The sequence below is a fragment of the Anabrus simplex genome, chromosome 4 (assembly GCF_040414725.1).
Source record: "Anabrus simplex isolate iqAnaSimp1 chromosome 4, ASM4041472v1, whole genome shotgun sequence".
Classification (NCBI taxonomy): domain Eukaryota; kingdom Metazoa; phylum Arthropoda; class Insecta; order Orthoptera; family Tettigoniidae; genus Anabrus; species Anabrus simplex.
This window is the reverse complement of record NC_090268.1, coordinates 9478502-9503457: the sequence shown is the minus strand read 5'-3', so window position 1 is coordinate 9503457 and position 24956 is coordinate 9478502. Positions and strand designations below refer to the sequence as shown.

The window sequence follows — 24956 nt, the reverse complement described above, 5'->3', positions numbered from 1 at the left end:
GCAAATACCCTAGTGTAGAACTTAATGTCCTGGATGAAGTCGGCAAGATTTTCATCCAGTCGCTGTACTCTGTAATAGTACCTTTGAATTAATGATGACATAGCTCGAGCCGGAATGAAATTCACCAGAAGGTATGCATGGAAGTCTTCTATAGAGAATTGTTCCGATATGGCTCTGACTATTTTGTCTGAGAGGACACGTATGGAGTAAGGGTAAATGATTTGAAGAATTTGAGAAGGAGCAAGAGAAAACACTAGAGCGTGATCTTGAAACTCAACTAAAAATCTTTAAAATGAAATGACATCATTAGTAGAATTGATCGAAAATTTAGAAATTCCCCCAAGCAACATAGCCAAAGTGTGAGGCAAACTATTAAAGCCCGGTGACATAACACGTAACGGCCTATGGGGTGAAGAAGCCTCAGACACAGCATATTTAAAAAGAATGGTGGAATGGATGTACGACGATCAGACTCGGTTTCCAATGGGGCAGAAGTTTGTTGGGTAGCTACCGATTTCCTGCTTTCTACATTCTTGGACAAGTCTGCCTCACATACGATGTTTACCACAGTGGCTTGGAGGTAGCTGCCCCAGTCAACAATTGAAGAACTTTATTTTACATTTCAGAGATATTTTCAACAAGGTTGCTAGCCTCCTTAGTCCTCTTAGTTTAAGAGACAATAGGTCCCTTACTCTTGTAAACGTGAAACAACCTAGCCTCCACTCTTTTAAGTTGATTGGGCGATGGATCACTTACTTCAAAAAAGCTAACTAAAGACGCTAACTCAGTAGTGTTGTCAGTGATAGTGGAGAGAGTCTCATCAATTTCTTTCTCTCACAAAGTTGGGATAGTAATAGGCAACTCTAATGACTCTTTCAGTTTGGTTGTATCTGCCGCAACCGTGCCTCCAGATTGAACAATTCTAATAGATGATTCGTAAATTAATTCCTCCTTGCACAAATAGCAGGAATGGAGGACTTCGCGAGGGCCGGACATGATGACAGAAGTTTACAAATTTAGAAAATAGAAAAAAATTCCAGCGACTGAGAAAATTGTTAGAGTATAAATCGAATCCGATGTTTAGCCGTCAAAAGGGCTTAATTGAGACCCATTCAACCACGCTCTGTTAAGACTTGTTACGGGGTTACCCGTGGACCAGCAGAGGTGAAAGAAGGTGCCGGAACGAATGGGTCTAACTACAATTCCAAGAATTGATCTAAAACTTTAACAAAGGTTATATTACTTTAGGATTTCAAAAAACAACAACAAAACTTTAACAACTTTTCACTTAGTGAGATAACAATGACATAGCAATTTAGAAACAAGACTTAGAAAAATCCAAGATTTCAAATTTTAACACACTCGGGCTACAAGCCCCTAGTTTTAAGAATTTTTGAGCTTCCAGTTCAAACTTTACAGAAGGGCATAAATTTACAAAAGGACAGAAATCCCCTAAATACCTGCAGCGCTTGCTCCTAACACATAATATCAAGTCCCAGAGGCACTTTTACAACACTAGAAAAGAGCAGACTTACTCTCAGTTTTCAAAGCCTATGAAAGGCGATATCAGAAAATTACAATCACTTGCCATCAGGCATAACTTACAAATTTGAAACAGGGGTATCTAGTACCCAACCTATTCGGCCGTTGCGGGAAGAAACAGGTTAAGTAAATGGCCCGAAACACAAATTGAATGGAGGCGAGTACTTGCACTCCTAAAAATGCATTCTAGAAACCTAAGGGGCACTAGGCCGATGAAACAGGGGCTATTCCCAAACTATGGAGGTGACATGTATAAGAAAGAAATTTAAGATATTACGGAAAGGAAGAAAACCAGTTACAAAACGTAGTCACCTCAAACCAATATGAAGGGGAGCACGAGAGGGTACATCACTCTCTATCTCCGATTACAGTTAAAGATATTATGAAGTTTTAACATAGGCTGGCAGAAATTACATTTTCAGAAAGTTAGGTTACATACTTAACGTTTCGGACCTCCCCTCGGGTTAAACCGCAGAGCTAGCAAGAAATAAAGATGTTAATAGGCCATTACCTTGCTGAAGAACTGCTGCCTGATGGAAGAGGCGCCTGCCGCCTTCTGCTTCACACACACACACACACACTTAGATGTTGATCAAATGGCCAAGAGACGTGAAAATCCGCAGTTTATAAACCCTCGGGGAAAGTTCGAGACCTTTCATGAATAAATCAGCCACACCCTCCCACTTTATTGGTTTACATCAAAAGTGACACTCAGAATCGAGGAAGAAGCTTGTAATGGGCTGATAATTAATTACAGAAATTCATGATTGGCTAAATTCAAAACTGGCGGAAAGAAAAGATCAATATTTCCAACCCAAAAATGAATGAACATAATTTAGTTAAAAAATAACTTATGAATACCAAACGTTTTCAAAAAAGGTTCTTCTACTTCGCACCAGGGTGCATGATCATAGTTTATTAGCAGTGACACCTGTTGAATAAGGTCCAAACTTCTTGATGACTGGTAAACAAAACACGTAGAATTTCATACAGTACATGAAACTTCAAAATAAGAAAATTACGTCCAATTACTGTAGTGACATCTTCTGAGTAAAATTTGAAGTAGGACTAGTTTCAAGTTCACGGTTTCTCCTGTAGAGGAGTTTATTTAGGCGCAAGATTGAAATGTGCGGCGTGGAGGTGTACCTCCCGGCACGGGAACATTTGAATATATGCTTGTAAAGTCAAAAGAACACGTAATGCGGTTGGGTTGTAGGTTGAATTTATTTAATATTTCGCATAAATTCTTTACGTTTCTAACTGGGGAATCCTTATTGAATTTATAATGCTTTTTAAGAAAACTGTGTATGAATTTAGAAGTTTCATTTCTACTATTGATGATTAGTCGAATAGGTAGCCTATTTATTTTTTATGAATTTTATGCAATGGGTTTACTGTGGGTGAATTTGGATTCATGTTAATTGATTTTTGATACTCTTGTTCCTAAAGCAAAAACGTTGAGTTTTAAGTACAGTTTTTAAATTCCTTTGAATTTTGAATAACAATAATAATAATGATAATAATAATAATAATAATAATAATAATAATAATAATAATAATAATAATAATAATCCACGAGCCTACTACGCTGGCGTGGCACGGGGAGAGTTAGTACTCGAAAAAGCTATCGCGCACCAAACACACATCCCCCTTTGTGTGGGGGGCGCAGGCGAATACATCCACGGAATCCCCTGTCTGCCGTAAGAGGCGACTAAAAGGGGCGACTAAGACATGAATAAATCAGAACCATGAGACTACTTGTAATTAGTACCACTACGCGGGGAACACCATGGTCACCTTTACTTGCGCGTAATACCACTATGTTGGGTACACAATAGGTTTGTGATTAGTAGCAGTAGAAGGGCAAAGTATGTTCTAAAGTAATGGGTGTTGAGTCAGCATTTCCCCACGCCTTTTTGAGTAGTAAAGCTATGTAGGTACTTACCCGGGTTAAGACGCGGAATAACGTCATAAAATTGCGTACGAGAGTAAGCCTAACCTCATAGACTCCTTTGGAGGGGCCTAATTGGTCAGGGAATGATGTGGGGTGCTTTTGACTCCTAAGTGAGGTTATGACGTCATACCCATATGTACGAGGGCAATGCTAACCTCACAGACCAATCTGGAGTGTTTTTGACCGCCAGGTGAGATTATGCCTTCATAACTTTACGTACGAGGGCAATGCTAACCTCACGGGCCACTTTGGAGGAGACGAATCGGACGGGCGCCCATGGAGGAGCCACCAATCGGTTAGGTGACCTGCAGATAAGGTTAAGACGTCATTACGACGTGTTAACCTAACTTTGTTACGAGGAACGCTAACCTAACCTCAAAAAGGCTAGTTACGGATTCCACTTGGAGAAGCCGAACTAGTGAGGTGACTTGTAGGTGTGGCCACAGGGGCCCTTTGCCGTCTTTCCTTGGAGGAGCGATGGAGTTGTGACGTATTGAACGCGTGTGATTTAAAGTGCAAAGCGCAGGCCGTCTCCTGACTTAGCTGTGACGTCACAACGTGGGTGATGCTGGATAAGGGTGCATGACTTGTGTCCATTTCTTGTCCCGTTTCTGTACGGTGTTGAGTTTGAGGTGAGATGAATGTGTACAACAAACAGGACAGGACCGACACGTGTTGGGTAGTTTGTTGCTCCCCGAAATCGCAGAAGTCTAACTGATCTTTCAAATAACCCCGTTTTCTTAGGTTATCCTTGGATTTACCTACCCCACTCCTCGATCGATTCAGTGTCTTCCAGGTTGTCCATTCCAAATGATGACCAGGGGGTGGAGATTCAGGAGGCACCATCCAGTCAGAAGGATGACCCATATCACAACGTGCTGTTCGTGTTGGTTTATCCAGAGCCTTGGAGGCACTGGGGAAACTTTTCCTCGACTGGAGGCCGATGTTCAAACAACGGGTGGGTATTTGTGAGATCCACCTTCGATCTCGATTGCCTTGCAAATATTTCTCGGCGAAAGTCTGGAGGGGCAATACCTGTCAAGCAGTGCGAGTAGATTTCAGACACCCAGTAACTATTCTGCATGTTTCATTAAGGGCTACCCCTGTGGGCGGGGGACGCAGACGAAGAATACATCCAAGATATCACCTGCCTGTCGTAAGAGCCTACTAAAAGGGTCCCCAGGGTCGCATGCGTAGGCGACCACGGGACCCTTAGCTGAATCCTAGTTTTGCTTCCACTTACTTGGGGCAGGCTCATCGCTTTCATCTATCCTGTCCGATCTTCCTTGGTCAACTCTTGTTCTTCTACGACCCCGACCCCGACGGTATTAGAACATTCCAGACCTAGGGAGTCTTTCATTTTCACGCCCTTCGTGGCCCTTGCCTTCCTTCGTCCGTTACTTCATTTTTCGAGGTGACGGATCCCCTCTTTTTCTTCTTTTTTCTCTTTCTACCCCCTGTGGGTGGGGGACGCAGATGAAGAACACAGTCGCTGTATACACAGCCTGCCGTAAGAGGCGACTAGAAGGGGTGACCAAGGGATGATTGTATTAGATCCATGAAACTACTTGTGATTAATACCACCACGCGGGGAACACCATGGGTCGCTTTTACTTGCGCGTAGTATCAGTCGGTTAGGTACAAAATAGGTTTGTGATTAGTAGCAACAGCGTGCGTAGCCTGCTTTTAGAGTACCTGTGATTAGTACCACTTTAGGAGCGACACCATGATTCTGGCTTGAGGAACACTACGGTATAGTTGCGAGTCCCTGTGGTTAGTAGACGTATGTGATGAACACCATAGGTTTGCGAAGCATGTATATGGCGCCGCAATATTTCACCATAGGTCTGTGCTGAATGTGTGAATTTCATTACCTGTGAGTAGTACCATAATGTATGGAATACCGCGAGTCTACGCTAATTTTGATTAGTGTCGCAACATGACAAATACCATGCTTCTACTTTCCTAGCGATCAGTACCATTATAAGGGGCCGATGACTTGGATGTTGGACTCCTTTAGACTACGAACATCATCGATTCAGTATTGTGCAACACAAGCAGTCCCTTGGTCAGTGATAATATTGTTTTACGTCAGTTCCTGTGAAAGTGAGGCATTGCGGGTTGGATTCACTGCTTGTTTTAAATTCCTAACCATCCATTCATTCTGCGCCCTCACGTTTCGAATTCTGGTCAGTGGAGGATTTTGGATATTTAATTTGTCATTAATTTTCGTCTCATTTCGTACCATTAGGGGTCCTTGACCTAGATGTTATGCCCCTAGGATCATCAAAGGATGATTGAATTAGAACCATAAAACTACTTTTTGATTAGTACCATCACGCGGGGTCGCCTTTACTTGTGAGTAGTGCTACTATGTTAGGTTTTTGTTGTTTGAGTCATCAGTCCAAAGACTGGTTTGATGCAGCTCTACATGCCACCCTATCCTGTGCTAACCTTTTCATTTCTACGTAGCTGCTGCATCCTACATCTGCTCTAATCTGCTTGTCATATTCATACCTTGGTCTACCCCTACCGTTCTTACCACCTACACTTCCATCAAAAACCAACTGAACAAGGGTGTCATAAGATGTGACCTATCATTCCCTCTCTTCGTCTCGTCAAATTTAGCCAAACCGATCTCCTCCCACCAATTCGATTCAGTATCTCTTCGTTTGTGATTCGATCTATCCATCTCACCTTCAGCATTCTTCTGTAACACCACATTTCAAAACTTCTATTCTCTTTCTTTCTGAGCTAGTTATCGTACATGTTTCACTTCCATACAATGCCACGCTCCACACGAAAGTCTTCAAAAACATCTTTCTAATTCCTATATCAATGTTTGAAGTGAGCAAATTTCTTTTCCTAAGAAAGCTCTTCCTTGCTTGTGCTAATCTGCATTTTATGTCCTCCTTACTTCTGCCATCGTTAGTTATTTTGCTACCCAAGTAACAAAATTCATTTACTTCCTTTAGGACTTCATTTCCTAATCTAATATTTCCTGCATCACCTGCCTTCGTTCGACTGCACTCCATTACTTTTATTTTGGTCTTATTTATTTTCATCCTTACCCAAGACTTGGTCCATACCATTCAGCAGCTTCTCGAGATCTTCTGCAGTCTCAGATAAAATACCAATATCATCGGCAAATCTCAAGGTTTTGATTTCTTTTCCTTGGATTGTGATTCCGTTTCCAAATTCCTCTTTCATTTCCTTTGCTGCTTGTTCTATGTAAACATTGAAAAGGAGGGGGGACAAACTGCAGCCTTGCCTCACTCCTTTCTGGATTGCTGTTTCTTTTTCAAAGCCCTCGATTCTTATCCCTGCAGAGTGATTTTTATACAGATTGCAGATAATTCTTCGTTCTCGGTATCTGATCCCAATCACCTTCAGAATCTTAAATAGCTTGGTCCTATCAACATTATCGAATGCCTTTTCTAGATCTACGAATGTCATGTAAGTGGGCTTGTCCTTCTTGATTCGATCCTGTAAGATCAGACGTAAAGTCAGGATTGCTTCACGTGATCCTACATTTCTTCTGAAGCCAAATTGATCTTCTCCCAACTCAGCTTCAACTTGTTTTTCCATTCTTCTGTAAATAATACGTGTTAAAATTTTGCAGGCATGAGATACTAAACTAATGATGCGCTAGTTTTCACACTTGTCAGCACCGGCTTTCTCCTAAGGCAGTCAGTAATTCAGAGAGAATGTCATCAATTCCAGGCGTCTTGTTCCTATTTAGGTCACTCACAGCTCTGTCAAACTCTGAGCTCAAAATCGGGTCTCCCATTTCATCAGCATCAACAGGCTCTTCATGTTCCAGAACCAAATTATCTACATCTTTACCTTGATACAGCCGTTGGATATGTTCCTGCCATCTTCCTGCTTTGTCTTCTTTCCCTAGAAGTGGCTTTCCATCTGAGCTCTTAATATTCATACGCCTAGATTTCCTTTCTCAAAGGTTTCCTTGATTTTCCTGTATGCAGCCTCTACCTTTCCCAGGACCATACAACCTTCGACATTCTTGTACTTCTCCTTCAGCCATTCTTCCTTAGCTACCTTGCACTTTCTAACCACTTCATTCTTTAATCGCCTGTATTCTTTTCTGCCCTCTTCATTTCTAGCATTCTTGTATTTTCGTCGTTCATCAATCAGGTCTAGTATCTCCTGAGTTATCCACTGATTCTCAGTTGATCTTTTCTTCCCTCCTAACATTTCTTCAGCAGCCCTACTGACTTCATTTTTCATAACTATCCACTCTTCCTCTATTGTGTTTCCATCAGCTTTTTCATTTAGCCCTTGTGCAACATGTTCCTTGAAACAATCCCTCACACTCTTTTTGTCTAGATTCCATCTTCTTGTATTCTTTCCTTTCTTCAATTCCTTCAGCTTCAGATGGCATTTCATGACCAACAAGTTGTGGTCAGAGTCCGCGTCTGCTCCTGGGAAAGTTTTGCAATCCAACACCTGGTTTCTGTATCTCTGCCTAATCATAATGAAGTCTATTTGTTACCTTCCAGTGTCTCCAGGTCTCGTCCACGTATACAGCCGTCGTTTGTGGTGTTTGAACCAAGTATTGGCAAGGACTAAATTATGATTAGTGCAGAATTCAACCAGCCGAGTTCCTCTTTCGTTCCTTTGTCCCCATCCGAATTCTCCTACTGTATTACCATGTATTCCCTGGCCTACCACTGCTTTCCAGTCTCCCATCACAATTAGATTCTCGTCACATTTTACATATTGTATTAAATCTTCTATCGCTTCGTATATTCTTTCGATTTTCTCATCATCCGCTGAACTAGTAGGCATATATAGACCTGCACTATTGTGGTGGGCATTGGTTTGGTGTCTATCTTGACGACAATAATTCTTTCACTATGTTGGTCGTAGTAGCTTACCCGCTGCCTTATTTTCTTATTCATTATTAAAGCAACTCCTGCATTGCCCCTGTTTGATTTTGTGTTGATAATTCGGCAGTCGCATGCCCAAAAATCGTGTTCTTCCTGCCAACGTACTTCGCTTATACCACCTACATCTAACTTTAGTCTATCCATCTCCCTTTTCCGATTATCTAACCTACCACAACGATTCAAACTTCTAACATTCCACGCTCCGACTCGCAGAATGTCAGTATCCATCTTCCTGATGATCGCCCCCTCTCGTGTAGTCCCCACCCGGAGATCCTAAGGGGGGACTAGTTTACCTCCGGAATATTTTGCCCGGGAGGAAGCCATCATCAGTGCATCATTTTCACAGAGAGAGCTGCATGTTCTTGGGAGTTAGTTAGGGCTGTAGTTTCCCGTTGCTTTCAGCCGTGTAGCAGTATCGACATAGCTAAGCCATGACGAGTATTATTACTGGACATTATCAGTCAATCATCTAGTCTGCTGCCCCTGCAACTTCCGAAAGTCTTCTACCCCTCTTTCGATGAACCATTCCTTAGTCTGGTCTCTCAACAGGTACCCATCCGATATGGTTGCACCTGCGAGTCGGCTATCTCCTTCATTGGGACACGCAAGCAAGGTCACATGGTTCGCAAGAGAGGCTATGTTATGTACACAATAGGTTTGTGATAAGTAGCAGCAGAGAGTGGGTTCACTGTGGGTTTCCAGTACCTATGATTTGTACCACTATATGCGGAACATCACAAGCTTACTTTGCCTGTGATATGTACCATTAAGTGAGAAACACCACGGGTCTGGGCGTTGCCTGTGATTGCGAAGTAGTACTCCTATTTGAAGTGCACCATGGGTTTGCGTTGGCTACGATGGGCGCCATTGTGTGAGAAACACCATACGTCTGCGTTACCCGTAGGACGTACAATACTTGTGAGTAGTACCATTATGTTTGGAACACCCTGAGATTAGTTTGATTAGTACCGCCACCTGAGAAATGCCATGGTCCTCCTTTACTAGCTCTAAGTGCCATTATGCGGGGCCGTAGACCTGGATATTGAACCCCTTTAGACAACAAGCATCCTCGATTTCGGAATGTGCCTTGGAAGCAGTCCCTTGTTCAGTACTATATTTTCTGAGAAGGTCAGGCATTGTGGGTCGGATCCACTGATTGTTTTAAATTAATATTCATCAATTAATTCTTAATCATAATGTTTTGAAATCTGGTCAGTGGATGAATTTTGTACTTTTAATTTGTCATTACATTTCGTCTCATTTCCCAGCATTAAAGGCCGATGACCTAAATGTTAGGGCCGTTTAAACAACAATCATCTTCGAGATCATCGTTAAGGGCTGTATCCACCCGGTTCGTATGGGCTCTACTCTGCCGCAGACTCAAGGCACCAAGAACGGAATATCAATAAACATTTCGTCCTCTCTGGAGGCTCGTTCAGAGTTCTGACTTTTCGTTCCTCAATAATTTTCAAGTCCCAATTCATTACTTACTTCTGTAATGAGCTCTCACTTCCTTCTCTGTCTCTAAATATTTTTCTTCTTATTAAAAGTTAATTTGAATCCTCTTGTTTTAAATGTTACTTTTTACCGTGAGCAAACGTCTTGGAACTTGCGAGCTCGTTCGCTCAGTTAAAGTTAAACCGTCGTTAAGACTTGAACTGCAGTTTTCTCTTCTATCGTACTTGCTTATGCAGGTTTGATGAACGGTTCCTTGTTTTGAGTTATTTCATTAGAGAAGGCATTTCGTTTCCGTTTCCTACGGGTCAGACTCAGAATGATGAAAAACTACAGGGACACAATATTACATGTTAGATAACCTATCGATCTATAGGAAAATGATGCGTCATATAACATTTTATGTCTTTAATACGAAGTCAGTGTGATATGTCGTCACTCCTCACAGCCACATCTGTAATGTCCGTCTGTGCGCGATGCCCAGGAAAATCTACAGCACGCAGAGATCTGAAGCCGGAATTTTCATTTTCGCTTTCGTTGGTGAGTTATGAACGAAAAACCATTGCAGAACGTGTATTGGGATACGACAATCCAAGGTGCTGACCAAGATTATGTGCATAGCGTCACTGTCGCTAGGCAACATACATAAGGTAGGTATAGAACACAATTCAAGGAGCCATTTTACAGTACGTCCATGGCGTAGGAAGCCGTTTTTGGTCTTGTATGGTGTGAGGGCATATGACCCTGTAATGGTGATTCGTCCGTCGGCTGGGGATGTAAATTCTTGAGCTATTGAGAGGAGTGGGCTATGTGCCGGCGCCGGGTTTCATCCTCTTCATTCTTACTATCATATATCATGCCATTCATTTCATCTAAATAACTCATCTGATTAGGTTGGCGTCATGAAAGATATCATGAAAGAATCATCTCACTTCATCCCCAAACCGCGTAGAGAAAGGGGACAAGGGATGGACATGTATACATTTAGAAGAAAAATATAGGACACAAGATAGAAGATAATAATAAACAAGGAATAATGCATATATCAGTCAACATGCCATTTTAAGTCCATGGAATAGGAAGCCATTTTCCTTCGATCCGTGATGTCTGTCTGTCTGTCTGTCTGTCTGTCTGTCTGTCTGTCTGTCTGTCTGTCTGTCTGTCTGTCTGTCTGTCTGTCTGTCTGTCTGTCTGTCTGTCTGTCTGTCTGTCTGTCTGTCTGTCTGTCTGTCTGTCTGTCTGTCTGTGTGCGATGCCCAACCACATGTACGGCAAACAATGATCTGAAATATTTGTCATAGGTGGACACAGGTTTTCAGCTAAGACCCATGGCTGTGTCTAAGAGCAATTCTTGCACCAAGACATGAAGCTGCAACACACACAAGAATTATCCGATGATCTACAAAGTTACAAGTCTATCGACTACACGGCAGAGCTTTTGAAAGTACCCTCGAACATCTTAGAGCGGACGATTGTGGCACCGATTATCCTTCTTAAGAACAAGAATCCTGCCCTCTGCAATGAACACGACTCTGAAACTGATGACTAATATTATTGAAGCCATTCTCATGATTCGGCATGCCGTGAGCGAAGTAATATTCATTCCTCGGATTCGAATAATTTCTTCCGATATACAGTTTAAGTTTAGATATCTACAGTTCACCGTTTGTTTCAGTTTCGCTATGAACATCAACAAGGCATAAGAACAATCTCTTAAAGTTCTTGGACTCCATCTTCGAAAAGGCTGCTTCACCTATTGTCAACTGTACGTGCTTTGTTCAAGAATTGGAAAGGCAAACGCACTCTATACAGTATGTTGGCTTCATTTGGAAGGACATTAATATAGTTCAACCGGAAGCTCTATAAGGAAAAAATAGTTTTTTATTATATAAAACAGTTGAATTAATAAACGCGGGCAAAGCCGCGGGTACATGCTAGTATTGATATACAGTCCATTGGAACAATGTTCGTTGAGTTCATTTTCCTATGCGCGTGTAAAGGAAAATGAACCTTAAATACATAATATTCTAGGAGCGGGTAAATATGTCACACAAACATACATTCCTACAGTATGGTACAGTAAGGTTCATAGGAAAGTGAACTCAACGAACATTGTTCCAATGGACTGTATGTACCTGGGAGGCGTGACCAGTCTAGAGCATTGTCACATTCGTACAGGAACGACGATATATACTTTAAAATTAGATTCTCATTCGTAAGAAATAAAAATATCCCGCAGTAGTTAGTGACAGAATCCACTCAAAAAGGTAGAGATGAGACACAAATGGTTAGTGAAGGAATTTTCTGCAGCAATTTTTTTTCCAGAAAGGTCAACGGTATACTTGTCAGTCCCTTTTAAATGAAGAGATAAATTTTGACATAAAGTAAACCTAATTTACGAGTGTCAACTATTTTATTGCAAGACTGAAATGCGCTGGACCTCCGCGAGTACCCCAGCGTTCCCACTTCTACTCTGTTGCTGTTACTGTTATTGGAAATGCATTTGCAGGAATATTAAATCTACATTAGGTCGGTAGATGCAGAGTGAGTCTCGGCCCACAATTGGCCACGGCTGGTCCGTGGTCCAACAGCTCTGCACTCCTACCGACCAACCGAGCAGAGGAAGGATGGCCACGGCTCTACCGTGGCTCTACGCCACTGCATTCGGAAGACGGGACAGCCCTGCACCTCACAGATGGCCCCAACCGTCGGCTGTCCTGGCAATGGTTTCCTGCACTACGGCGAATGCCCGGAGAGTTCCTAGTCCTACGGCAGCCCACCCCCTCACCTTCTCCGAGCATCTCCTTCACTGTAACAAACCTGCGCAGCTTGAGAAACGGCGTCACCGTCTAAGAGGTCCGCCTCCCCCGGCAGGGGAGGGTAGCAGTAGCATCTACATTATTATTTCCACCTGAATCCATTGGAAACTGGATCTTTTATTCATAGCGTGACGAATAATTGGGCAATCTTAGCAGCATTTGAATGACATGCGTAAGAACACACATGCATGTGCAGTGAAACCTAAATTGTAATTCCACCCGAGATGACCGTTACATTAACGCATTTGAACGTTCCGCCATTAAATTCAATCGGAGGACTAGCGGAAGTCTGGCGAGAAAGAGCTTCGCTCCGTTTCTACCGATCCCAGCACATTGACTGGGCAGTACCCGCTACGCATGCGTGCTTGTACCCTTCCAGCCCTCACAGCGCTCCCACAGTCCAGGTAGCGCGTTTCGCCCAATCAGAATGCTACATTTTTCTTCAATCACTTAAAAATATTTTTCTTTCCTACTTTCTTTCTTTCTTAATTCTTTACCCTCCAGGGTTGGTTTTTCCCTCGGACTCGGCGAGGGACTCTTCCTCTATAGCCTCAAGGACAGGGTCGTGCAGCGTGTGACTTTGGGTTGGAAGGATACAACTGGGAAGAAGGGCCAGTAAATCCGCCAGGCGACCTCACCTGCTATGCTGGGAAGATGGGAAGGGATAGACAAGGAAGAGGCCGTGGCCTTAAGTTAGGTACGATCCACACATTTGCCTGGAGGAAAATTAGGAAAGCACGGAAAACCGCTTCGAGGATGGCTGACCTGGGAATTCAATGACATTTCCTTCTTTCTTCGTTTGTGTTCAGTAGTGGACATAATTTATGGTAAACTATTTGGAAACACCGAACGTGTTTACTTTTCGATCATGGAGCAGCTCGTAGTTCGTGCGTCAGGATGAACAATTTAAGACTGAAAGGAAAACATTATTTTGTAAAACAAGATAAATTCTCTGGTGATTAGAGAAGTGAGCGTTATACGGGCTCTCTGTATAACGAGATTATTTCCGTGATTTAGGAAATGATGTTGTTCTTTCTCTAAACACCATCTTTGTATTCATTTACAACAGAATACGTAACCTTCTGAAAGCAACGCAAGGTACAAGTGGCGCTAATGGAAACAGGCAGCTATTTATTCCGCCCTTGTAGTCGTATTCTTTCATATACTTTCTCAGTTCTTGTACTCTGCAGTTTGGGATTAAAATGTCCATTTAAATGCATGAGTAACTTTATTTAAAGTCTCTGAATGGTAATACACTCGGGGGTCCTCGCGCCTAGGTACTGTAAGAAGTTAAATTTGCTATTTAAGCACATAATTCGACTGTGAGCGCTTTTGTTGTCGTCCATCTGTACAAAACGAGTGTTTTAATATAGGATAACGTCCATCCCATCTGCTGAGATCCAATCAGAGTTGAGATTAAAAACAATAAATCGTGACTCCACTTTTATTGGGAAGTACAGGACGGAAGAAAAGTATTAGTACATTATTCTCCTTCCCAGGGGTCACCAACTGCACGCAACGTTCAAGTTCCATGTCTTGGTGTGACGATGCAAGTACATAGCATTCGATGAGGAATAATGCGTATAAATTAATACTGATGATGATGGTAATAATAATAATAGAAATAATAATGTATTTACTTACCAATACGTATTTTTTTTACGGTTTTCAGAGAATCCGAGGTGCCGGAATTCGGTAAAATTCCGGACACGAAGTTGCGGTATTTGAAGACCATCAAATACCAACGTACTAAGCCAACCTGCCGCTTGAAGCACGCCGTGGGCAGTTTGCAAGGCGACCTCTGTTTCCTTCATGAATTTATGCGAAGTTACGTGGATTCGTGTACACGTTTGATGATAATGACAGTATACCGGTGCCTAATGAAACCAAATGAAATAATGATTAAAATCACCCACTGAATATGATTCTTAATGATGAAGATAATGAATTAAAATAATCAAAGGATCTAATGACCCCCTGTGCGTGGACCCACGGTATCTCAAGGGGCGACCAAGGGATGATGAAATTAAAACCATGAGACTAATTTTGATCAGCACCGCTATGTGCTTCTACTTTACCATTGATTAGTACCATTATGAGTGGTCGGTGACCTGGATTGTGGACAACAAGCATCATCTCAGAAAATAAGGCATTGTGAATCGGATCCACTAATTGTTTTGTATTCATCGTCAGTTTTTCATCATCATCGGTTTAGATTCTTGTCAGTGGATACATTTTGAAGTTTGAAGTACCGTTTCATTTAATTTCAACTCGCAATTTTAGGGGCCGATGACCTAGCTGTTATGCCCTTCTAAACAACAAACATCACCATCATTATCAAACAGTTTACACAGATTGTTCATGACAGAAATAAGCATATTTACGGTCCTTGTCAGGATTAAGGAGAGGAATTACTATCGCCTCTCACCACTCTGACGGAATCTCACCCTGGATACCCCGAGCAGATACAATAAGCTATCTTGCCTGAGGTGCTTCTACATATGGTTATAGATATTATCTGATTGGGGGGGGGGCGTGTTGTCAGGGCGCTGTGGATTTCCCGTGCCACGTAATTGGCCCCCTACTACCCGTTTCAGAGCAAGGAAATCACGGTAGTACATCCCGTAACGAAACATTTGAGAAATTTGTTGCTAGATGATTAGTAACCGTGGGTAGATCAGTGACGAAACTGCCTGCAATAGAAATTCCCGAAACTAAGGATGGTTCTTGTATGCCGTAAAGCGTAGAAGTTTAATCCACATTTGAAATGATGGTGTAAATAACGCTATGGACGACACATATCTTTCCCATGAAGCTTTCTTGCTCGGCCGAATAAGGACTCGATCAATCAATCAATCAATCAATCAATCAATCAATCAATCAATCAATCAATCAATCAATCAATCAATCAATCAATCAATCAATCAATACTGATCTCCATTAAGCGCAGTCGCGCAGGTAGCAGATTCCCTATCTGTTGTTTTCCTAGCCTTTCCTTAAATGATTGCAAAGAAATTAGAAATGTATTGAACATCTCCCTTGGTAAGTTATTCCAGTCCTAACTCCCCTTCCTATAAACAATGTTTTGCCCCAATTTGTTTTCCTGAATTCCAACTTTATCTTCATACTGTGATCTTTCCTATTTTTAAAGACACCACTCAAACTCATTCGTCTACTGATGTCATTCCACGCCATCTCTCCAATGACAGCTCTGAACATACCACTTCCTCCCAAGTCTTCCCAACCCAAACTTTCTAACATTTTTGTAAGGTTACTCTTTTGTCGGAAATCACCCAGAACAAATCGAGCTGCTTTTCTTTGGATTTTTTCCAGTTCTTGAATCAAGTAATCCTGATAAGGGTCCCATACACTGGAACCATACTCTAGATGGGGTCTTACCAGAAACTTATATGTCCTCTCCTTTACATCCTTTGTTTAATGCTATTTGTTCGGGGCGTCGACCTACTTGCACCATATGATATGAACCTGCGTGTAATTGGAATTGCGGAAGTGTAGAGTGTTGAATGCGAGGAAAGTCCCCTGACCCGGCCGGGAATCGAACCCGGCGCCACTGGATGACAGGCGGACGCGTTGCCCCCTACACCGCGCGACCAGACCCTTTATATCCTTACTACAACCCCTAAATACCCTCATAACCATGTGCAGAGATCTGTGCCCTTTATTTACAATCATATTTATGTGAATACCCCAATGAAGAGCTTTCCTTATATTAAGATCTAGGTACTTACAATGATTCACAAAGGGAACTTTCACGCCATCCACGCAGTAATTAAAACTAAGAGGACTTTTCCTATTTGTGAAACTCACAACCTGACTTTTAACCCCGTTTATCGTCATACCATTGCCTGCTGTCCATCTCACAACATTATCGAGGTCATTTTGCAGTTGCTCACAATCTTGTAACTTATTTATTACTCTGTACAGGATAACATCATCTGCAAAAAGTCTTATCTCTGATTCCACTTCTTTATACATATCATCTCTATATATAAAATAACATGTCCTGACTGACTGACTGACTGACTGACTGACTGACTGACTGACTGACTGACTGACTGACTGACTCATCATCTCCAGGCCAAAACTACTGGGCACAAAGAAATGAAATTTTGGGGATATATTTATATTATGGTGTAGGTGCTCACTAAGGGAGGATTTTTGGATATTCCGTCACTAAGGGACTGAATAGGGGGGTGAAATTTTAAAATGAGGATATCTATATCTCAAGAACTTAAAAATTTACAGACATAAAATCTAGTATTTGGAGTCTCCTTTAAAAATAAAGAATTTTTTGTTTTTGTTCTAAGAAAATCGCATTAAGGTGAGGGGTGAAAAGGGGGGGAAAAGGGGTTTAACACCTTTTGTGAGGAGACTTATATCTCAAAAACCGAAGATGTTACAGACATGACAATTGGTATTTCGAAAATCCTTTGAAAATAAAGAAACACGTATTTTGTGCTTTTGGATAATCCGATGAATAGGGGGTGAATAAGAGTGACAAACGGGATGAATTTTTAAAATATCTCAGATTACAGATTTGAAAACTAGTATTTGGAATTTCTGTAAAAGTAAAGGAAAATAAATACTTTTTTTCGGAAAATCCACTTAAGGGGAACTGAAAAAGGGAGTGAATTTTTAAAATTAGCATATTTACAGTATATCTCAAAAACTTAACACGTTGCAGACGTAAAAATTGGTATTTGGAATCTCCTTTAAAAATAAGGAAACATGTATTCTTTGGTTTTAGGCAAAGGTCCTTAACGGGTGGGGGGGGGGGGTCGGACAATTTGGAAAATTAGTTGAATTCTTTGTATGAGGATACTTATATCTCAAAAACTAAAGATGTCAAAGACGTGAAAATTGGTATTTGGAATCTCCTTTAAAATAAGGAAACACGCACTTTTGGGGAGGGGGAAATCAACTTAACGGGTTGGAAGGGTCGGGGTGAAAAAGGATTTGAATTACTTTTATAAGGATACTTATATCTCAAAACTGAAGACTTTACAGACGTGAAAAATCAATATTTGGAATCTCCTTTAAAAATAAAGAAACACGCAATTGTTTGTTTTTTTCGGAAAATGGACGTAAGGGATGTGGGGTTGAAAATAAGTAAATAAGGAGTTGAAATATGTTTATGAGGATACTTTATCTTTGCTGACGTGAAAGTTGGTATTTTGAATTTCCTTTCAAAATAAAGAAACACGTATTTTATGATTTCGTAAAGTCCACTTAAGGCGGAAGAGGGGTGGAAAGAAATGAAGAAGAAGAAGAAGATGTTTAATTACTTTTAATAGTATACATTTATCTCAAAGACTGATGGTGTTACAGATATACTGACATGAAAACTGGTGTTTAGAATAATCTTACAAGTAATGAAACACGCATTTGTTGTTTTCGGAAAATCCAGTTAAAGGGCTGGAAAGAATTGGAAAAGCAGGTGAATTTTTAAAATGAGTACTAGTATATCTACATTATATATCAAAAACTTAACATGTTAGAGTCAAGAAACTTGGTATTTGGAACATACATTATACATACATTATCATTATAGACCGTGATGCCTTTCAGAGTTCAGTCTGCAAGCCTCTGTGAATTTATTAAACGTCGCCACAATCCTCGATTTGCAACTAGTGTTGTGGCCTCATTTAGTTCTATACCTCTTATCTTTAAATCGTTAGAAACTGAGTCTAACCAACCATCGTCGTCTTGGTCTACCTCTACTTGTCTTACCCCCCATAGCAGAGTCCATTATTTTCCTAGGTAACCTATCCTCCTCCATTCGCCTCACATGACCCCACCACCGAGGCCGGTTTATGCGTACAGCTTCATCCATCGAGTTCATTCCTAAATTAGCCTTTATCTCCTCATTCCGAGTACCCTCCTGCCATTGTTCCCACCTGTTTGTACCAGTAATCATTCTTGCTACTTTCATGTCTGTTACTTCTAATTTATGAATAAGATATCCTGAGTCCACCCAGCTTTCGCTCCCGTAAAGCAAAGTTGTCTGAAAACAGACCGATCATGTACAGTTCTATGTCGCATGGTGGTCTTAGTCACAAAAGGTAATACCACAGACATGGTTTACAAATAATTTCTGGGGTAAATTAAATTCACATTTGGGTGAGTTTTTAAACTTTAAGAATTTTCAGATAATATCTTAATACAATGCCGAGGAACGATTATTTTGATGAAATTACGAAATGCACCCGAGCGAAACTGCGGGTAATTGCTAGTTGATATATGTAAGAAAATATAAAGGTCCAATAACACTGCCTAGAGGAATTCCCGTCTTAATTATTACAAGGTCAGATAAAGTTTCGCCTACTCTAATTCTCTAAGTTCTATTTTCTAGAAATATAGCCAGCATTCAGTCACTCTTTTGTCTAGTCCAATTGCACTCATTTTGCCAGTAGTCTCCCATGATCTACCCTATAGGTCAATCACGATACAGTCCATTTGACCTCCCGAATCCAGGATATCTGCTATATCTTGCTGGAATCCTACAAGTTGAGCTTCAGTGGAATCGCGCCTTAGCGTGGAGTTTCTTGTTACCAAGTTGCCGACACTAGGCTTCCTACGATAATCTTCACGAACGCGACTTCACCTCTCTTTCGGTTCTGCAATTTCTTCGTTCCACCAAGGAACGATGTTTCCTTGATGAGTCCCAGAAGAAAACGAAATGGTCTTCTCAGTTACAGCAATATTTTGTGTGATGTTTTATATCATCGTCTACACTCCGGCTGTTCGCATCGTTAAAGACGGCTAGTGATGTGAAGTTCCGCCAATCAGCACGATTTAGAATCCATCGCGGGGGAGACTCGAATTTCTGTTGCATCAAAGTAAGAACATCGGGAAAATTTTTACTGTCACGGAGATTATCGCTGCTTGTGAACGTAGCAAACAAAAATGAATATGAACTTTTGCACCCTGTACATGTCACTTTTTACCGTTTCTTGATAGGTACAGTATTCTTTCTCTGTTTCTTGGTACAAGTCAGAGTGAAACCTACCTTTCTGTGTAGTACAGGAGCTGCTTAGTATTGTAGTTCGGTAGGTCTGAATAATGACGTTTAAAGTGGTCATCGGCTCCTGATGGTATGATAGGGGACAAAATTGTTTAATAGACTAATCTTAAAAATGTTACCACTGTGTGTGTGGATCTTAAAAATATTATGAGAAAAATGACATTGTACTTAAAGTGCTGATTGAATCTAATTCGCATGCCTTTTATTTCTATAAAATTACTAATAATAGAGAAAATAAAACTGAATAAGATTCTTATATGTAAAATCATATATTTCATTCAAACTAAAAGTTAAAATTGTATGTAAAATACACATAGGTCCCTCCTTTGAATTAAGGCGTAGTAAAAAATGCTACTCATTGGATAAATTTTTACAGTTATTATTTCATTTCTTTTCATCTCGTACCGACTGACTTGGATGTTAGGCTGCTTTAAGCAACAAATATCATCATCAACAACAATGTTTCCCTTCAGGACGTAACTGGAGGAAGGTTTATGCACATCTAAAATCAGTTCGTGCTTGGTGAACCGTTACTCGAGATATACGTTCGTTAATTACTGTACTTGGTTTAGTAACAACGCAGGTAAGAGATCAAGATGTTATAAACTAAGGGGACATTTTATGATTGGACGAACCAACATCGTGCTTTGAAGGCGCTGGAAGTAACAAGGAAGAAATATTCTGGTACGCTGAGTCCACTGGTTGAATCGGGATTGCCCGAGGACATCCTAAGAACCCCAAGAGAGATTCATTTGAGGAAAACTGTTTGTTTTCTGAATTCCGACCATTAGTCTCTCCAAAGGAAATTATCTCTGATTGCTGGCCTCATAGCACAGTTCTCCAGTCCCTCTCGCTAGTTTGTAGAATCGAGAGAGAAGAGTACATTTAAAATATTTCTGTTAGTAAACGTAAACGATTGTAGGACCTGAAAGGAACTACCTGTTAATTACGACTAATTTTGTTCTCTTTCCAGTGTGTAACGTCACGATTGACTCACGATACCTGTCGGCACGATCAGGCAAGAGCTTTGGGCAGATAAAATCTCCTTCCCTGGAAGGTCCTGGCTTCTGCTGGTATCTGCTGCAACCAGACACTGGACAGCGTGTGGAGATTCAAGTGTACCGACTGGTCAGTGTGGGGCGCTTTAATGGTACCAGGTAAGTGTGATTCCAGCTTCCTCAAACTTGAATGTCTCACTGGAACGAGCCACTTCTTCCTCCAACAAGCTGAGAACAACTAAAGTGACAACGAAAGTAAGGAAGGAAGGAAATCCCGAAAGAAAAAAGCATTGGTGAGTGCAGATCGGCCACATCACCCAACTGACCGAAGTACACGTTCTCACGGAGTGCCTAGATCTGGCTAGTGAACCTGTCTAACACTATATCCAACATTTTGAGTGTCAGAAGACCTTGTCATCTGCTTTTTTCAGTCATAGGGGTCCTATATTTATTCAATAAAATTTATCTATTTTAGTTACTAATACCTCTGACAAAAAAGTTAGGTGAATACTATCAACAGAGATGAACAGTGTACGACAGTGTCTTTGCTGTTCTTCGAAATAGTCCCCTCCCAGAACTATGCACTGCTAAGATCGGCGATACATGTCCTGGAAACTTGGCAAGAAGGCTTCCTTTGGGACGGTGTTCGTTGGATGTCAGGAATATCGTCAAATCTATTTCCTTTCAAAGCGAGTTTGAGCCGAAATAGGAAGGAGTCAGTAGGATTGAGATCTGGCGAATATGGGGAATGTTCAATTTGCACCACCACCTTTTTTGCCATGAACGGTTTGACGATATTCGCCTCCTCGAAAACGGGCGAACCATTCGTACACACACCTCAAGGACAGTGCTTGATCTTCGTAAACACGTACCAGCATCGCATGCGCTTCTTTAGGTGTCTTGCTAAGCTTAAAACAAAATTGAACATTGAACTTTTGGTCGTTCATGTTCCTGTTCTCAGTTCAGAACCAACGCACTAAACATGCACTGTGTCAAACAGGTCTTACACGCACACACATGATGCTCAACTGAACAACGTTGGCAGCAGGTGGTCAAAACCTGCTGTATGCAAGTGCAGCATTGCGTGTCGCCACTGTTGCCAGATCGACCGTCCTGACATCATCCACCGAATTTCATGGTCAAAGGTTGTATTATACCTGGATTATTTTCATTTAAATTCTGAACAATTGCGTACACACAACATTGTGAACTTACCATTTTAGTTTGCCCTACAGGGGCGTGGAACAATGAAGGCAGACATACTAGTTCATATCAGACGTTAAAAGTGGTAACACGTTCAAACGTTATATGTTTTTAATCATCTTCAAGTATACTACGATTAAAACCACAACTTGGGATCTTAAAGGCATATTTCACCATCTGAGCCACTCAACCCGAACTGAGAGGGAGAAATGTCTATATTCTGAAGAAATGTTCATTCTGACATATAGCTGTAATGTACAAATATTTTATTAGGAAGTAATAGTGAGAGTAATAGGGAGATTTTATAGAAATATTAGGTATGTGGTTGAATAAAGCCGAGCACTCCGCGGCCTTCGTCAGGGCATGTCAAGGTCTGACAGTAATCAAAGAAATTCTTCAAAGAACGTGGAATTCACCACCGAACTATCCACGGCCCCCAGTAATTGGGCTCAGGCAACATCACGCTGCGCTGTGGTGTTTGCGAGTGGAGTTACTGACTCACCGCCCCCTGGTGATACTTTCTGGACCGCATCGCGCTGAGCCATGGCGGTCTTATGAATGTATATATGGAGTACAGGTCTACATGTACATGAAAACTTGAAGCAGATTTCCGTGTTGAAGTTATTTGGGCTCAGCTCTATCTCTATGGCTTCCCTCACACAGCATAGAAGACTTTTGCAGGAGCGGTACACTCGCCTGGTCAAAGAAGAGTTGATTGTCTAGGTCTTTCTGCTGTGTACCGAATCCTTGAGCTCGTTACAATCTATTGATGCATGCTTCCCTTGGCACCCTGTGGTGCGGCGGATCCAGGACCTGCTGGCCACGTGTTGGGATGCTAGCACCATAATCACATTTTTATGGCTCCTAATGCACATGGGTTAGCGGGAAACGAGTTACTTGACAAGGGCGCCGTCGCTGTCATACAAGGTTACAACCAGTGATATTCGTTCTCACGTGTAAGATTAGGTCAGGTCCTACTGGGAGATGAACCCTTCTTTTAAATGCACTGAGAATGATAAAAGGAACACCGAAGTTACAAAGAACTTCTCGGAGTGAAGGGAGAGGGAGTATACATGCTGCGGTCATCTCACCGTCAGTGAACATCCCTACGGAGTGCGTGGAAGTGACCGACCTTGCGCCGTGGTCCAAAACTACCGAGTACGATCTGCCTCATCCTACGAGCAGTCAGCAGACCTCGTCATCCGTTTTAACAGACCCCTGTGGGTGGGGAACGCTAATAAAGAATAGATCCACGGTATCCGCTGCCTGTCGTAGAAGGCGACCAAAAGGGTCATACGGCCTTCGGCCCCTCTATTTCTCTCTGGAGGCTTCGATTGAGACCGATTCAAAATTATTCGGAAATGGGCCCTTTACTGATGCGATTATGTCACAAAGCCCGCTTGTGAACACCCAGGGATCTTGCGGATGGGACCGTCGTGTACTCTTGCAGTAGTACCCGCCTGACAACACAGGTCCCCTCACAGCCGAATGCCAGAAGGACACATGATTATAAAGTGTTTATTACTTTTTCTCTATATTTAGTGCTCTGTACACGCTATGGGGTACATGCTATTGCGGTGACTGGAGGAAGGGAGTCCTAGTGCTCATTGCCTCAGTCATCCCGTATTAGGCATCGTCCAACATCGGACCCCGGGCAGTACCGGCTACGTCCAGGTGGGTATTGCCTTGGCTGCTCGGTTAGGATACAGGGACACCTGATCGGAGTGCGTGGCATTCGGGGACGATGATTTCGGGCATGGCTTCGAAACGTCTTCGACCTGCCCAAGGTGCTCCCCCACCGAGGACCCAAACTTTTGATTCCTTGAGGGGTTCAACTCCCTGGGAACATGCGCCGCGTGGAGGAATGGGATCCAGCTTCCTGGGTTTCTGGTTGCTACCAGAACCGATGGGCATGACTTTAAGCTGGTAATACCGATCCTTTTTAGTAGAAACATTGAAGGCGTGCACGGCGAACTTGAGGATCTCAAAATAATGCGCAACGGTAGTTTGCTTTTGAAGACTCGTACAGCACTGCAAGCCGATCAGTTGCTTAAGTGCGACCATTTTGGCGAAATCCCCGTCAAATTGGAGGGACACAAATCCTTCAATCTGGTTCGCAGAGTCATTGTCCACCGCAACCTTATTTTGAACACTGGCGATGAGTTGATGAAAGACATGAAGGACCGTGGCATGACACAACGGTGAAGACGTTGCCACTGGTGCCTTCATTGTCTCTTTCATGTTATCGGTGTTGCCAAAGAAAGGCAACGTATCAACCTATCGTTGCTATATGAGCCCGCATATCCCGCCTCCTATGCGATGCTATCAATGCCAGAGATTCGGACATATGGTATCTCGTCGTTCGAATCAGTCAGTGTGTGGTACATGTGGACGAGTAGCTCACGGCACGGACGAGTGCACAACTCCGCAGAGGTGCACTAACTGCCCTGGTCTTCATTCTCCTCGAGATCGGAACTGTCGGATATCTGAGTGAGAAGAAGATCCAGAAGATCAAGACCCTGGATGGTCTTTCCTATCAGGAAGTGCGCCCTAAGTTTAATTCCACAAATATACCAGCCCTACACTCGACTATAGCTTGATAGCTGAGAGTCTTTCAGGTTCGTCTTTCACGACATTGTTACCCGTGATGATCGCTGCGCCCAAAGGGGCTGTTGCTCCCGTGAGCAAAGCTGCAAAGAGTAATAGATTGATGGAAGGGAATCACCCAACCTTCGACCATCAAGAAGTCTGTGCAAGCTGGGACTCTTAAGCCGGCAAAGCAACGGGAGAAGGCCAAGTCTCCCCCACCAAGTGGTCGGCGAAGGCCCTGCGCAAGCCGGCGGAGGTGGCATCGTCGACCAGGGCTGGGAAATTATCTTCCAGCCCATCTAAACGCGAAAAGAACGCGGAGAGGAGGAACGCCTTTACCGGGCTCATCATGCCCTCTATCTGCAGGGTATGAGTCAGCGCTAACAGGTAACCCTGCCCCTAAACCCGAGCGCTACTCACGAAGAAAGAAATCCAGCCCCC

General features: G+C 42.2%; 1 protein-coding gene across 1 annotated transcript in view; it reads left to right on the top strand.

The window, feature by feature from the left end:
- The window catches only part of LOC136872117 (uncharacterized), a 740234-nt gene that overhangs the window by 314746 nt on the left and 400532 nt on the right, over positions 1–24956 (top strand). The window contains exon 3 of the mRNA XM_067145963.2: positions 20699–20882. Within this exon, the coding sequence (XP_067002064.2) occupies positions 20699–20882 (184 nt within the window). The remainder of the gene's footprint in view (positions 1–20698; positions 20883–24956) is intronic.